We start from the raw sequence: 16,373 nt of genomic DNA, 5'->3' as shown, positions 1-16,373 counted from the left end.
ATGGGGCGCGCCTGCGCAGTACGGGGCTCACCCCAAACCACGCCTCCTAGCGCTTCCCGCGCACCACCATGGACACGCCCCCTCCTGACTAGAAGCAGAAGAATCCCATTCCCTCGTCGATGCGGTCAGGGTGGGTCGTGTTGTCTTGCTGGGACTTGTAGTTCTCCCACAGCCGGAGAGGATAGAAACCATTATAATAGCCATTTATAAAAAAAAATAGATAAAATAGTAGAAAAAAAGCCGTCCGTCAAATCGACTTTAGTCAGAATGCAACACAAACGCCTCAAAATTCCCGTCAGAAACCGTGGCCGTATCCATAGGCGTTTCTGCTCAACAAAACGCTCCAGATTTTGACTACTGTAATCGATACGCTGCTCCACGCACAAAAATTTGACGAAAACATTTAAGTATTTTTATTTATTTTACAGACAAAAAAAGAAAATCAAAATAAAAAAAAAACCCATTGACCCGAATCATCGCTGGCGCTGACATCTTTATCTTGTGTTTGTTGAGTTGTTTTTTTTTGCCCCAAAATTTTCATGATTGTCTTTAACCCCTTAACCCCCGGAGGTATTTTCGGTTTTGCGTTTTCGTTTTTCCCTCCCCTTCTTCCCCCCCGCGCCATAACTTTTTTATCTTTCCGTCAGTATGGCCGTGTGAGGTCTTGTTTTCTGCGGGACAAGTTGTACTTTAAACGACACCATTGGTTTTACCTTGTCGTGTACTAGAAAACGGGAAAACAATTCCAAGTGCGGTGAAATTGCAAAAAAAAAAGTGCAATCCCACAACAGATTTTTTTTTTTTTTTTTACCACATTCACCAAATGCTAAAACTGCCCTGCCATTAGGATTCTCCAGGTCATTACGAGTTCATAGACACCAAACATGAAAAAAAAATTCCAAACTTTGATTAAAAAAAAAAATTGCGCCATTTTCCGCTGCCCGTAGCGTCTCCATTTTTCATGATCTTGGTTTGGGTGTGGGCTTATTTTTTTGTGCACCGAGCTGACGTTTTTAATGATACCATTTTGGTGCAGATACGTTCTTTTGATCGCCCGTTATTGCATTTTAATGCAATGTCACGGTGAACAAAAAAATGTAATTCTGGCATTTTGATTTTTTTCTCACTACGCCGTTTAGCGATCAGGTTAATCCTTTTTTTATTGATAGATCGGGCGATTCTGAACGCAGCAAAAACAAATATGTGTATCTTTGATTTTTTTATTGTTTTATTTTGAATGGGGAGAAAGGGGGGTGATTTGAACTTTTATTTTTTTTTAAACTTTTTTTTTTTTGTTACTTTTGGCATGCTTCAATAGTCTCCATGGGAGACTAGAAGCTGCCATAACCTGATCGGCTCTGCTACCTACAGGGGATGATCAGTTCGCCTATATGTAGCTGAATTACTCACTTGTTTGAGTGCTGACCACTGGGTGGCGCTCACAGCAAACCGACAGTGACAACCATAGAGGTGTCCAGGAGGCCTTTGGTTGTCATGCCAACCCACCGGTGACCCGAGATCACGTGACGGGGTCACCAGTCTGGCGAATTTCCAGTACGATTGCCGCAAGACCATGTTAAATGCCTCTCAGCGTTAGCCGCGGGTGGATCGCGATTCCACCTGCGGCTATTCCGGGCACATGTCAGCCGTTCAAAATAGCTGACATGTCCCGGGAAAGATGTGGACTCACCGCCGGAGCCCACATAAAAGGGAGGGAGTCTGTCATCGGCGTACTATTACACCCGGTGTCGGAAAGGGGTTTACCTTTTAGGAGCAAAAAGAAAGTCGCGTATTCACACTATGGGCAAATAAATTTCAGATGAACATAAAATAATTCCAGGAGGCGACCTACAGACATTTGGGGAAGGTTTCCAAACCTTTTCATCAGGACCACACCACAAAAGCTAGACTGCAGTTTGCCAAAATGTACGCGAGTAAGCCAAAATCCTTCTGGGAAAGAGTCTTGTGGACAGATGAGACCAACAGAGCTTTTTGGTAATGCACATCATTCTACTGTTTACTGAAAACGGAATGAGGCCTACAAAGAAAAGAAGGAGGAAGTGTATCCAGCTCCAGGTAAAACCAATGCACTTACTGATGAAAAAAATGCTTAAAAATTACATCCTTGACAGGAAGGGGGTAAAGGGGTAGGCAAAGCAACGCCTTTCGAAAGCAACTTCGGCATTCTTTGTCACACCTCCCATTACTCAGTGCGAGCAGCCACTATATCCCGGCGCTAATTACAAACAGGTGTAACATCCTGAGTCATACGATGTAAGGTGAGTGACCGCAGTCCAGAACGGATGATGCAAAAAGGCAATTCCCATAAATACAAAGGTTGTATGTTAGCAGAGAAAAGACAGAAAATAAGAAACTAAAATCATGCAAAATGGTAAAATCCAATAACATCAAAACGAGAATCATAAGATTTATAATGACACATAATTTCCTTGCGCCTATTCAAACCAACAGGGGTTCGGGTATCTAGGTTATAGATCCAAAAAGCTTCCCATATGATTACCACCCCATCCACGGACGCCTAATATTATTGTCCCATACAATGTATAGATGTGTCAACACGTTTCTGCTAGTGTGTATCCACTGGGCACGTAAAGAGGCTAATTCATTACTCTTACTTAATAGGAGTATGAATATGGCACTCTAGCCCTTAAATAAGCACTCCTCCTACCATCAACATTTTTATCCTCAATATATTGAAGTCATCATATTATACTGCACTGTGTACTTACAATTGCTCATTTTGCTTTTTACCCCTTAGGTCTATGACATCACATGATTAAAAACTGACAAGCTGAATCCTCCTAAGCTCTATGTAGAAACAGGAGGTCAGTTTTCCCAGTATAACACATATGTCACTGCAAAAATCTACAGCATGGGAAAGGGGCAGATATTTGGGTCAGGAGTTGAAGATGGGAGTATAAATGCAGGAACAAGAGACCCCTTGTTGCTACAAAGAGCAGAGAAAATAAGAATTATATGGGTAGAAAGGCAAAATTAGCAATTGTAAGTAAGTACACAGTGCTATATGACAGCAATATCTTAAGAGGATAAAAGCTTTGATGGGAGGAGTGCTTTAAGTTGCGTATGAATGTACCATAAATAAAATAAAGATATATATGCTAAACCAGGGGTGGGAATTTAGTGTTCCCAAGGGGCCACGCAAGAGACTGTGACTGTTGTAGAAGCCGAACCAACAGGCTGAAAGTAAGTCTGCTAAATATGAATATAAACATATTACATAATTATTATTTGATATTACGGTAATTGTGTCACTTAATATTGAGCAGAATTAAGTACGGTGACATCCCCATATATACAGTATGACCCACACACAGCCGCTCATATACAGTATGAGTTCCCATATAGTCTCCCTATATACAACGAAACCCAAAAATAATGTCAAAATTGCGTTTAGTTTTTTCCCATTCCATTACAAGGCAATTATTAAAAAATACAACTTATCCCATGAAAATTGAGCCTTGGTAGCGCCTTGTTGATGGAAAAATAAAAAAGTTTATGGCTTTTAGGAGAGGAAAAAAGCGAAAGAGCAAAAACTGAAAGTTTCTGGGGTTATTGAGTTAGGTGCATCCATTCTTAACCCTTTTAAGGACAGAGACAATTTTTGGATTTTCATTTTTTTCCTCTCATTCAAATAACTATCGCTTTTTTATTTTTGTGTCCCCACAGTAAAATGAGGAATTTATTTTTCTGAGATGAATTCCAGTTTTGTAAGACACAGTTTATTTAACCATACTATGTCCTGAAAAACGGGGAGAAAAATCCAAGTGCAGTGACAAAAAACACAATTCTGCCGTTGTTTTGGGGTTTTATTTTTATGACATTATTGGTGCAGTGAAATTGGCCCGACATGATTTTCCAGCTCTGTACGATCGCGGTGATACCAAACATACGGTATATCGTCTTTAGTGGCTTAACCCCTTTCTGACATTGGACGTACTATACCGTCCATGGGACCCGAGCCCATATGACCATGGACGGGATAGTACGTCATCGCGATCAGCTGCGCTCACGGGGGAGCGCAGCTGATCGCGGTCGGGTGTCAGCTGATTATCACAGCTGACACCCGGTACTATGTGCCAGGAGCTGTCACGGACTGCCTCCAGCACAATAACCCCTGGCACACTGTGATCAAACATGATCGCAGTTTGCCGGGGGCATAGGGAAGAATCGCTGCTTCCCTGAGACCCTCGGAACATTGCGATGTGCTCACGTTGTTCCGAGGGCCTCCTTCCTGCAGGCCCCCAGATCCAATATGGCCATGGGGGCCTTCGGGGTCCTGCAAGTAGGCGGCCTTCTCAGTGCCTGCTGAGAAAGCCTCCTGCAGTGCCTGTCAGATCGCTGATCTGACACAGTGCACTGCGAAGTGTCAGATCAGCGATCTGACACTATACATTGATGTCCCACACTGTGACAAAGTAATAAAGTAAAAAAAAAACAAGTGTAAAAATAATTTTTTAAAAATTCCTAAATAAATAAAAAAAATCCCTAATAAATTCTTTTTTTTGTAAATAAAAAAACAAAAATAAGAGTACACATATTTAGTATTGCTGCCTCCGTAACAACCCGCCTATAAAACTGTTCCACTAGTTAACCCTTTTAGTGAACCCCTTCAAAAAAAAAAACAAAAAAAAAACAAGACAAAAAACAATGCTTCATCATCATACCGCCGATCAAAAAGTGCAATAACACGTGATCAAAAAGACGAATATAAATTCATGATATGCTGGTTTTTGTTCATTCTGCATCCCAAATATCGGAATAAAAAGCAATCAAAAACTGTCACATGCCCGACAATGGTAACAATAAAAATGTCAACTCGTCCCGCAAAAAATAAGACCTCACATGACTCTGTGGGTCAAAATATGGAAAAATTATAGCTCTCAAAATGTGGTGATGCAAATACAATTTTTACAATAAAAAGCGTCTTTTTAGCGTGTGACAGCTGCCAAACATAAAAACCCACTATAAATAGTAAATCAAACCCCCCGTTATCACCCCCTTAGTTAGGGAAAAATAATAAAATTTAAAAAAAAATGTATTTATTTCCATTTTCCCATACGGTTAGGGCTGAGATTAGGGGTGTGTTGGGGTTAGGGTTGGAGTTAAAATTGGGGGGGTATTCACTGTTTGGGCACATCAGGTGCTCTTCAAACGCAACATGGCGTCTGTTCTCAATTTCAGCCAATTCTGCGTTGAAAAAGTCAAACGGTGCTCCTTCCCTTCCAAGCTCTACCATGCGCCTAAATAGTGGTTTACCCCCACATAATGGGGTGTCAGCCTACTCAGGACAAATTTTACAATAACTTTTAGGGTCCTGTTTCCCGTTGGAAAATAAAAATTGGGGGTGAAAAGATCATTTCTGTTGAAAAAATATGATTTTTTAATTTTACGGCTGTATGATATAAACTTATGTGAAGCCCATGGGGGTTCAAAGTTCTCACCACACATCTAGATGTGGCACATCAGGGGCTCTCCAAATGCGGTATGGCGTCAAGCCAATTCTGCGTTGAAAAAGTCAAACGGCGCTCCTTCCCTTCCGAGCTCAGGTATCAGGGTACTCAGGACAAATTGCATGATAACTTTTCCAGTCCAATTTCTCCTGATACCCTTGGTTGAAAAAAAAAAATAATGGATCAGACGTAATTTTTTTGTGAAAAAAAGTTAAATGTTCATTTTTTTTTAAACATTCAAAAAATTCCTGTAAAGCACCTGAAGGGTTAATGAACTTCTTGAATGTGGTTTTGAGCACCTTGAGGGGTGCAGTTTTAGAATGGTGTCACTTTTTGGTATTTTCTATCATATAGACCCCTCAAAGTGGCTTCAAATGTGATGTGGTCCCTAAAAAAAAAATGGTGTTGTAAAAATGAGAAATCGCTGCTCAACTTTTAACCCTTATAACTTCCTAACAAAAACAATTTTTGGTTCCAAAATTGTGCTGATGTAAAGTAAACATGTGGGAAATGTTATTTATTAAGTTTTTTGAGTGACATACCTCTGTGATTTAAGGGCATAAAAATTCAAAGTTGGAAAATCGCAAAATTTTCAAAATTTTTGCCAAATTTCCATTTTTTTCACAAATAAACGCAAGTTATATGAATTAAATTTTACCATTAACATGAAGTACAATATGTCACGAGAAAACAATGTCAGAATCACCGGGATCCATGGAAGCGTTCCAGAGTTATTACCTCATAAAGGGACAGTAGAACTGTAAAAATTGGCCCCGTCATTAACATGCAAACCACCCTTGAAGGTAAAGGGGTTAAAAAATGCAGAACATTGTAAAAAAAATTAGGTTAAATAAATAAATTTGGTTTGTGACACAATTTTTCAAGATCTGTAATATTTATATTTTTCTGTTAATGGAGTTGTGTGAAGGATGTGGGCAGTGGCAGATTATAATGTCAATCTGGGCAGTAGCCCAGGGCCCTGTGGTGTGGGGGGGCCCACCAGCCCAGGGTAAATTGTCCCATTATAATCTGCCACTGGCTTCAGGACGTGCAACTTTACCGTTCACCTATACTGGTTACCAGGGATGCTGTCTCTTTAAATTAAAAAACCCACTCATTTAATCAAGCTGCACACTTTACGCATGCGTTGTCCCGTGCTGCCCAGTTGCATTACGGGAATTGTAGTCCCCTCCGCCTTGGAACATCACTGCTTGGGCCGCTCTGTGACACTACAGTTCCCGTGGTGCTTTGCATCTCAGGTGGGCAGACCATTGCTGTAGTAGATACTAAACTAACTTGAATGCGGCGGTGGGAAGGGGTTGTAGTAATCAGGGAGGGAGATGTGTGATACCCGGTAGCTGCTCTGCACCCAACAACGGCGCTCAGCGGTAGTGTAAGTATCTCCCTGTGACCATTGCTGGGGCTGTGGCTGCATGGCAGTCATCCTGTGTGATCGCGGTACATGGCCGCTTACTAGCGCTCTGCTGTGTGTCATAAGCCTGGTATAGTGTATACAGTCATTGTGGTGTAATGCACACATTGCGGCTCTGGCTTCCATTTATTGCGAATACATGTGGTGCTGTATACCATGTGCCGCTGCCTGTATACCATGTGCTGCAGCCTGTATACCATGTGGTGCTGTATACCATGTGGTGCTGTATGCCATGTGCCGCTGCCTGTATACCATGTGCTGCTGGCTGTATACCATGTACCGCTGGCTGTATACCATGTGCCGCTACCTTTATACCATGTGCCGCTGCCTGTATACCATGTGGCTGTGTTATATACCATGGGGGGTACATTATGTTCTATGGGGAGGCCACATTATATTCTATGGGGAGGTGGGCTGTATTATATTCTATTCGAGGCTACATTATATTCTAATGGTGGCTGTTTTATATTTATTATATTCTATAGGGGGTGATTACATCATACTCTATGAGGGGGCTACATTATATGAGGAGGCTACATTATATTCTAGGGGGCTAGATTATATTGTATGGGGGCTTCATTATACTTTTTGAGGGGGCTACATTATATTCTATTGGGGCTGCATTATGCTATATGAGGAGGGCTAAATTGTATTCTATGGAGGGGCTATATTATACTATATAAGGGGCTGCATTATATTCTATGGGGGGCTGTATTATACTCTATGAGGAGGCTGCATTATATTCTATGGGGGGTTACATTATATTCTGTGTGGTGGCTGCATTATACTATAAGGGGTGGCTGCATTATACTATAACAGGGGGTCTGCATTATATTCTATGGGGGGTTACACTATATTGTATGTTGGGGCTGCATTATACTCTATGGGTGCCTGCCTTATACTATATGTGGGCTGCATTATACTGTATCGAGGACTATGGGAAATACATTATACTATGTGAAGAGCTATGGGAAGTGAATTGTGCTACATGGATGAGTAGTGGTGTATTATACTACATGGAGCACTATGAGGAGTGTATTATACTATATGGAGGACTATGGAGAACATTATACTATATGGAGGACTATGGGGTATAAACTGTAGATGTGCTGTTGATAACATGATACTGTATGGGGACAGATTGATCCATTAGTGATCGTTCTGTCCCCATCATTCTTTCTCAGACGGTGGAAAGAGGCCGGGAAACAAGTGTTGAATGATTTCAGCATTGTCGATCACACTCGTTTAGTGGCCTGAACTCAGCGCATGTAACTACAACCGAAATGCTTCTGTGTGATGTGCAATATGTGAGTATTTGGGGCCCCATTTTAAGCTTTGCCTAGGGCCCCACTTTGCTTAAAACCGGCCCTGATTGCGATTTAGAGGGACCTGATTTACCTTTATTGATTTATTGGGCTACTGGACCTCCATGTACTGGTTGCTCAGCTGATTGGGGAAGGGGTGGAGCCTTGCACATTGGAACAGGTTAATCCGATCGGGTCGGTGGCACCTGGTGCAATTTTTTTTTCTTCCTAACTGAAGGGTAAATTGACTAGATCAAGGGATGTTTGACAGGTTATAGTTTCACTCAGCAACTATTTTTCTGGAATAATCTGTTTCAGGTATATGGTCACCCCGTCACATGACCGGGGGGCGATTGGTACTAGAGGGAACGGTGTGATTGTTACCTGTGGGGACGGTGTGATCGGTACCAGGCTGTGGGGACGGTGTAATTGGTACCTGTGGGGACGGAGTGACCGGTACCTGTGGGGATGGTGTGATTGGTTCCTGTGGGGACGGTGTGATTGGTACCTGTGGTGACGGTGTGCCCAGTATCTGTGGGGACGGTGTGATTGGTACCTGTGGGGACGGTGTGATTGTTACCTGTGGGGATAGTGTGATCGGTACCAGGCTGTGGGGACGGTGTCACTGGTACCTGTTGGGATGGTGTAATTGGTACCTGTGGGGACGGAGTGACCGGTACCTGTGGGGATGGTGTGATTGGTTCCTGTGGGGACGGTGTGATTGGTACCTGTGGTGATGGTGTGCCCAGTATCTGTGGGGACGGTGTGATTGGTACCTGTGGGGACGGTGTGATCGGTACCAGGCTGTGGGGACGGTGTCACTGGTACGTGTGGGGATGGTGTAATTGGTACCTGTGGGGACGGAGTGACCGGTACCTGTGGGGATGGTGTGATTGGTTCCTGTGGGGACGGTGTGATTGGTACCTGTGGTGACGGTGTGCCCAGTATCTGTGGGGACGGTGTGATTGGTACCTGTGGTGACGGTGTGCCCAGTATCTGTGGGGACGGTGTGATTGGTACCTGTGGTGACGGTGTGCCCAGTATCTGTGGGGACGGTGTGATTGGTACCTGTGGGGACGGTGTGATCGGTACCAGGCTGTGGGGACGGTGTCACTGGTACGTGTGGGGATGGTGTAATTGGTACCTGTGGGGACGGAGTGACCGGTACCTGTGGGGATGGTGTGATTGGTTCCTGTGGGGACGGTGTGATTGGTACCTGTGGTGACGGTGTGCCCAGTATCTGTGGGGACGGTGTGATTGGTACCTGTGGGGACGGTGTGATTGTTACCTGTGGGGATAGTGTGATCGGTACCAGGCTGTGGGGACGGTGTCACTGGTACCTGTTGGGATGGTGTAATTGGTACCTGTGGGTTAGTGGACGGTGTGATTGGTGGTATCTGTGAGGAGACTGTGACCAGTTCTTGTGCTCGATCAGCACTGACAGTCTGACAGCAGCAGTAATGACTACAACTCCCGGCATTCCCTGGTACAGTCAGGCTGTGAGGGTATCCTGGGACTTGCAGTTTCCGGACTGTAGCAGCGGCTGTAGTCTGTCCCTCTCCGTACCCCGCTCTCCCCCTTTATCTGTGCGGCAGGTCGGGTCGGTCACATGACTGTACTTACCAGGCTCGTGTATTCACCTCACGCAGCCGCAATATCAGCCGCGCCGCTCTCCGGCGCCCTCTAGCGCCTGCTCCGGCCAGTGTCGGGCGCGTTACCTGCAGTCATGTCTCGCTTCAGGAGAGGCGGAATAACCGGGGATCCCCGAGCTGGGTTCCGAGACCAGAAAGACAAGGAGCCAGCCGTCCCTCAGGGACTGATAGCGGCGGCGAGGAAGAGCGGACAGCTGAACCTGTCAGGAAGAGGCCTGGGCGAGGGTGAGGGCAGGGGCTGTGGGTGCAGGAGTCGGGGGCTGTGGATTGAGACCCCCATGAAGTCACAACTTGGTGTCAGTCACATGATGTCACGATGGTGACACGACCGGTGGAGAACGTGAACCAGCTGCACTTTGAACCCCCACATTTGCCATCATTGGGGCGAGGTGGTGGTCGTACATCACAAGTATGCACAGCCCCATTTTGAGGCCGGGATCAGACACATTGAAAACGGATCATTTGTGTCCTTAAGTTCCTGACTTGGTCGTGTCCGCCTGACGCGCTGAGTCTCCTGTGTGTGACCCTCATGTGTTGTCCGCCTGACGCGCTGAGTCTCCTGTGCGTGACCCCCATGTGTTGTCCGCCTGACGCGCTGAGTCTCCTGTGCGTGACCCCCATGTGTTGTCCGCCTGACGCGCTGAGTCTCCTGTGCGTGACCCCCATGTGTTGTCCGCCTGACGCGCTGAGTCTCCTGTGCGTGACCCCCATGTGTTGTCCGCCTGACGCGCTGAGTCTCCTGTGCGTGACCCCCATGTGTTGTCCGCCTGACGCGCTGAGTCTCCTGTGCGTGACCCCCATGTGTTGTCCGCCTGACGCGCTGAGTCTCCTGTGCGTGACCCCCATGTGTTGTCCGCCTGACGCGCTGAGTCTCCTGTGCGTGACCCCCATGTGTTGTCCGCCTGACGCGCTGAGTCTCCTGTGCGTGACCCCCATGTGTTGTCCGCCTGACGCGCTGAGTCTCCTGTGTGACCCTCATGTGTTGTCCGCCTGACGCGCTGAGTCTCCTGTGCGTGACCCCCATGTGTTGTCCGCCTGACGCGCTGAGTCTCCTGTGCGTGACCCCCATGTGTTGTCCGCCTGACGCGCTGAGTCTCCGCTGTGTGACCCCCATGTGTTGTCCGCCTGACGCGCTGAGTCTCCTGTGCGTGACCCCCATGTGTTGTCCGCCTGACGCGCTGAGTCTCCTGTGCGTGACCCCCATGTGTTGTCCGCCTGACGCGCTGAGTCTCCTGTGCGTGACCCTCATGTGTTGTCCGCCTGACGCGCTGAGTCTCCTGTGCGTGACCCTCATGTGTTGTCCGCCTGACGCGCTGAGTCTCCTGTGCGTGACCCCCATGTGTTGTCCGCCTGACGCGCTGTCTCCTGTGCGTGACCCTCATGTGTTGTCCGCCTGACGCGCTGAGTCTCCTGTGCGTGACCCCCATGTGTTGTCCGCCTGACGCGCTGAGTCTCCTGTGCGTGACCCCCATGTGTTGTCCGCCTGACGCGCTGAGTCTCCTGTGCGTGACCCCCATGTGTTGTCCGCCTGACGCGCTGAGTCTCCTGTGCGTGACCCTCATGTGTTGTCCGCCTGACGAGCTGAGTCTCCTGTGCGTGATCCCCATGTGTTGTCCGCCTGACGCACTGGGTCCCCTCTGCGTGACCCCCATGTGTTGTCCGCCTGACGCGCTGGGTCCCCTGTGCGTGACCCCCATGTGTTGTCCGCCTGATGCGCTGAGTCCCCTGTGCGTGACCCCCATGTGTTGTCCGCCTGAAGCGCTGAGTCTCCTGTGCGTGACCCCCATGTGTTGTCCACCTGACGCGCTGAGTCTCCTGTGCGTCACTCTCATGTGTTGTCCGCCTGACGCACTGGGTCCCCTGTGCGTGACCCCCATGTGTTGTCCGCCTGACGCGCTGAGTCTCCTGTGCGTGACCCCCATGTGTTGTCCGCCTGACGCGCTGAGTCTCCTGTGCGTGACGCTCATGTGTTGTCCGCCTGATGCGCTGAGTCTCCTGTGCGTGACCCCCATGTGTTGTCCGTCTGACGCGCTGAGTCTCCTGTGCGTGACCCCCATGTGTTGTCCGCCTGATGCACTGAGTCTCCTGTGCGTGACTCTCATGTGTTGTCCGCCTGACGCGCTGAGTCTCCTGTGCGTGACCCCCATGTGTTGTCCGCCTGATGCGCTGAGTCTCCTGTGCGTGACTCTCATGTGTTGTCCGCCTGATGCGCTGAGTCTCCTGTGCGTGACCCCCATGTGTTGTCCGTCTGACGCGCTGAGTCTCCTGTGCGTGACCCCCATTTGTCCGCCTGACGCACTGAGTCTCCTGTGCGTGACCCCCATGTGTTGTCGCCTGACGCGCTGAGTCTCCTGTGCGTGACCCTCATGTTCTCCGCCTGACGCGCTGAGTCTCCTGTGCGTGACCCCCATGTGTTGTCCGCCTGACGCGCTGAGTCTCCTGTGCGTGACCCCCATGTGTTGTCCGCCTGACGCGCTGAGTCTCCTGTGCGTGACCCCCATGTGTTGTCCGCCTGACGCGCTGAGTCTCCTGTGCGTGACCCCCATGTGTTGTCCGCCTGACGCGCTGAGTCTCCTGTGCGTGACCCCCATGTGTTGTCCGCCTGACGCGCTGAGTCTCCTGTGCGTGACCCCCATGTGTTGTCCGCCTGACGCGCTGAGTCTCCTGTGCGTGACCCCCATGTGTTGTCCGCCTGACGCGCTGAGTCTCCTGTGCGTGACCCCCATGTGTTGTCCGCCTGACGCGCTGAGTCTCCTGTGCGTGACCCCCATGTGTTGTCCGCCTGACGCGCTGAGTCTCCTGTGCGTGACCCCCATGTGTTGTCCGCCTGACGCGCTGAGTCTCCTGTGCGTGACCCCCATGTGTTGTCCGCCTGACGCGCTGAGTCTCCTGTGCGTGACCCCCATGTGTTGTCCGCCTGACGCGCTGAGTCTCCTGTGCGTGACCCCCATGTGTTGTCCGCCTGACGCGCTGAGTCTCCTGTGCGTGACCCCCATGTGTTGTCCGCCTGACGCGCTGAGTCTCCTGTGCGTGACCCCCATGTGTTGTCCGCCTGACGCGCTGAGTCTCCTGTGCGTGACCCCCATGTGTTGTCCGCCTGACGCGCTGAGTCTCCTGTGCGTGACCCCCATGTGTTGTCCGCCTGACGCGCTGAGTCTCCTGTGCGTGACCCCCATGTGTTGTCCGCCTGACGCGCTGAGTCTCCTGTGCGTGACCCCCATGTGTTGTCCGCCTGACGCGCTGAGTCTCCTGTGCGTGACCCCCATGTGTTGTCCGCCTGACGCGCTGAGTCTCCTGTGCGTGACCCCCATGTGTTGTCCGCCTGACGCGCTGAGTCTCCTGTGCGTGACCCCCATGTGTTGTCCGCCTGACGCGCTGAGTCTCCTGTGCGTGACCCCCATGTGTTGTCCGCCTGACGCGCTGAGTCTCCTGTGCGTGACCCCCATGTGTTGTCCGCCTGACGCGCTGAGTCTCCTGTGCGTGACCCCCATGTGTTGTCCGCCTGACGCGCTGAGTCTCCTGTGCGTGACCCCCATGTGTTGTCCGCCTGACGCGCTGAGTCTCCTGTGCGTGACCCCCATGTGTTGTCCGCCTGACGCGCTGAGTCTCCTGTGCGTGACCCCCATGTGTTGTCCGCCTGACGCGCTGAGTCTCCTGTGCGTGACCCCCATGTGTTGTCCGCCTGACGCGCTGAGTCTCCTGTGCGTGACCCCCATGTGTTGTCCGCCTGACGCGCTGAGTCTCCTGTGCGTGACCCCCATGTGTTGTCCGCCTGACGCGCTGAGTCTCCTGTGCGTGACCCCCATGTGTTGTCCGCCTGACGCGCTGAGTCTCGTGTGCGTGACCCCTCATGTGTTGTCCGCCTGACGCGCTGAGTCTCCTGTGCGTGACCCCTCATGTGTTGTCCGCCTGACGCGCTGAGACTCCTGTGCGTGACCGCCATGTGTTGTCCGCCTGACGCGCTGAGACTCCTGTGCGTGACCCCCATGTGTTGTCCGCCTGACGCGCTGAGTCTCCTGTGCGTGACCCTCGTGTTGTCCGCCTGACGCGCTGAGACTCCTGTGCGTGACCCCCATGTGTTGTCCGCCTGACGCGCTGAGTCTCCTGTGCGTGACCCCCATGTGTTGTCCGCCTGACGCGCTGAGTCTCGTGTGCGTGACCCCTCATGTGTTGTCCGCCTGACGCGCTGAGTCTCCTGTGCGTGACCCCTCATGTGTTGTCCGCCTGACGCGCTGAGACTCCTGTGCGTGACCGCCATGTGTTGTCCGCCTGACGCGCTGAGACTCCTGTGCGTGACCCCCATGTGTTGTCCGCCTGACGCGCTGAGTCTCCTGTGCGTGACCCTCGTGTTGTCCGCCTGACGCGCTGAGACTCCTGTGCGTGACCCCCATGTGTTGTCCGCCTGACGCGCTGAGACTCCTGTGCGTGACCCCCATGTGTTGTCCGCCTGACGCGCTGAGTCTCCTGTGCGTGACCCCCATGTGTTGTCCGCCTGACGCGCTGAGACTCCTGTGCGTGACCCTCGTGTTGTCCGCCTGACGCGCTGAGACTCCTGTGCGTGACCCACATGTGTTGTCCGCCTGACGCGCTGAGGCTCCTCCACGTGTCCCTCGCGTGTCCGCCTGATGTGCTGAGGCTCCTCTGTGTTTCCGCCTTAACGTGCTGAGGCTCCTCAGCGTGTCCCTTGGGTGTCCGCCTGACATGCTGAGGATCCTCCGCGTGTCCTCCTGACGTGCTGAGGCTCCTCCGCGTGTCCCTCGCGTGTCCGCCTGATGTGTTGAGGCTTCTCTGTGTGTCCGCCTGATGTGTTGAGGCTTCTCTGTGTGTCCGCCTGACGTCCTGAGGCTCCTCCGCGTGTCCCTCGCATGTCCTCCTGACATGCTGAGGATCCTCCGCGTGTCCTCCTGACGTGCTGAGGCTCCTCCGCGTGTCCCTCGTGTGTCCGCCTGATGTGCTGAGGCCCCTATGTGTTTCTTGCATCCCTTTGTGCACTGTGCATGATGGCTCTCTGTGTTCCGTGTCTGGTCCGGAGCGTCCATGGATGGAATATACGATCGTCTGACCAGACCCTTCTACAGACCCCCAGTAAGGACCTGTAACGAGCAGGAAGCTCCAGCATTGGGGCCATTTTTACATTTATTGCTACTTTCTTTTTATTAGACAAAAACATTTTTTGTTCCCCCCCCCAGAAAATAATCACAATAAATGCAAAAACTCATCCAACACGGTCGTCTCCATAGTGTGTGCACCGCCGTGGGATGTCATGGACGCATTCTAGCCATTAAAGGGATTCTGCGCTTTATATAAAAACCCGTCCATATGATCTGCCATATTGGTTTACATTAGTGCATGTTCCTCCTGTATAAAATGCATAAAAATCTGATGGCAGAGACACTCATGGGAAAGAGTCCTATGTGATTTATAACCCCCACTAGCGCCTGTATATACCGGGCAGCAGCAGGGCCTGAGCACACAGGGCCGTATTCGTCTGACCTTAGGCTTCATTCTAACATCCATTTTTCTCAGAACACAAGCTCATTACAGTCTATGGAGCTGTTCACATGCAGGTGGTTTTCTGCAGGCCATGATTCTGCAAAAAATAACGTTTTTAGTTTTGATCAGTCATGGATCAACCTCACTCCTTCAATCAGCTCTTTAAAAAATAAAAAAAAAAGCAGCGCACACAGATGTCTTCAGGGTGTCGTCGTTTAAAAAAAAAACAACCCGGAATATTTATTTAGTCTTTCATTGCCACACTGTTGGTTTAAGGAAGGATTTGATGAATGTTTGCCAGCGTTTTAGCACGGAATCTCTCTGCTTTTCTCTCCTAGTTCCATTGAGCGTCTGGAGAATCAATTTGGACACCCCGGAGGAGGCTCACACCAATGTCCAGTTCGATGCTTCTGACCGCTGGTGGGAACAGACCGATCTGGTGAAACTGTTTCTCTCCTCCAATAAGCTGCAGATGCTGCCCGATGATCTCAAGCTTCTTCCTGCCCTCGTGGTGCTCGATGTGCGTATGATTTATCATAGAGGTGAACGGGATCAGAGGCAAAATATAGTGTAAATCACATACCATAGAAGAAAAGCAGGAGAAAGGCACAGCTGTATGACCTCGGGTTAATGAAGCTCCACACACATCAGGGAATACGGGTACCACTTCCGAGGAAAAAAGTCTGTGTATCCATAGAGAAGAAAGCAGATAGGCACAATCCGTCACGTGCAAAAAATATCCTTTATTGTGGCATCATATTACCAACAGCAGGCAGATAAAACGATGGAGCAAATACAGACGATGATCGTTTCGCACTTGCATTGCGCTTCAACAGGTCCACAATACAGGATATTTTTTGCACGGGACGGATTGTGCTTATCCGCTTTCTTCTCTAAAATATAGTGTAAAATCTTTCCCAGGATCCCCCCTCCATCTACCATGTGGTTATGTATAATCCTGACCCGGCTCGGGTCCATGTGCTGATGTATGGTGAGGGCT

The 16,373-nt window shown here is 49.7% G+C and overlaps 1 protein-coding gene across 1 annotated transcript in view; it reads left to right on the top strand.

The window, feature by feature from the left end:
• The first annotated feature begins 9,769 nt into the window (after positions 1 to 9,769).
• Positions 9,770 to 16,373, top strand: part of LRRC40 (leucine rich repeat containing 40) — a 39,895-nt gene continuing 33,291 nt past the window's right edge. Inside the window, exons 1-2 of the mRNA XM_073544775.1 lie at positions 9,770 to 10,105; positions 15,712 to 15,893. Of these exons, the coding sequence (XP_073400876.1) occupies positions 9,955 to 10,105; positions 15,712 to 15,893 (333 nt within the window). The 5' untranslated portion in view covers positions 9,770 to 9,954. The remainder of the gene's footprint in view (positions 10,106 to 15,711; positions 15,894 to 16,373) is intronic.

Source organism: Dendrobates tinctorius, unplaced genomic scaffold (assembly GCF_039654945.1).
Source record: "Dendrobates tinctorius isolate UK_male_01 unplaced genomic scaffold, ASM3965494v1 ptg000138l, whole genome shotgun sequence".
Classification (NCBI taxonomy): domain Eukaryota; kingdom Metazoa; phylum Chordata; class Amphibia; order Anura; family Dendrobatidae; genus Dendrobates; species Dendrobates tinctorius.
This window is presented reverse-complemented; position numbering and strand designations above follow the sequence as displayed.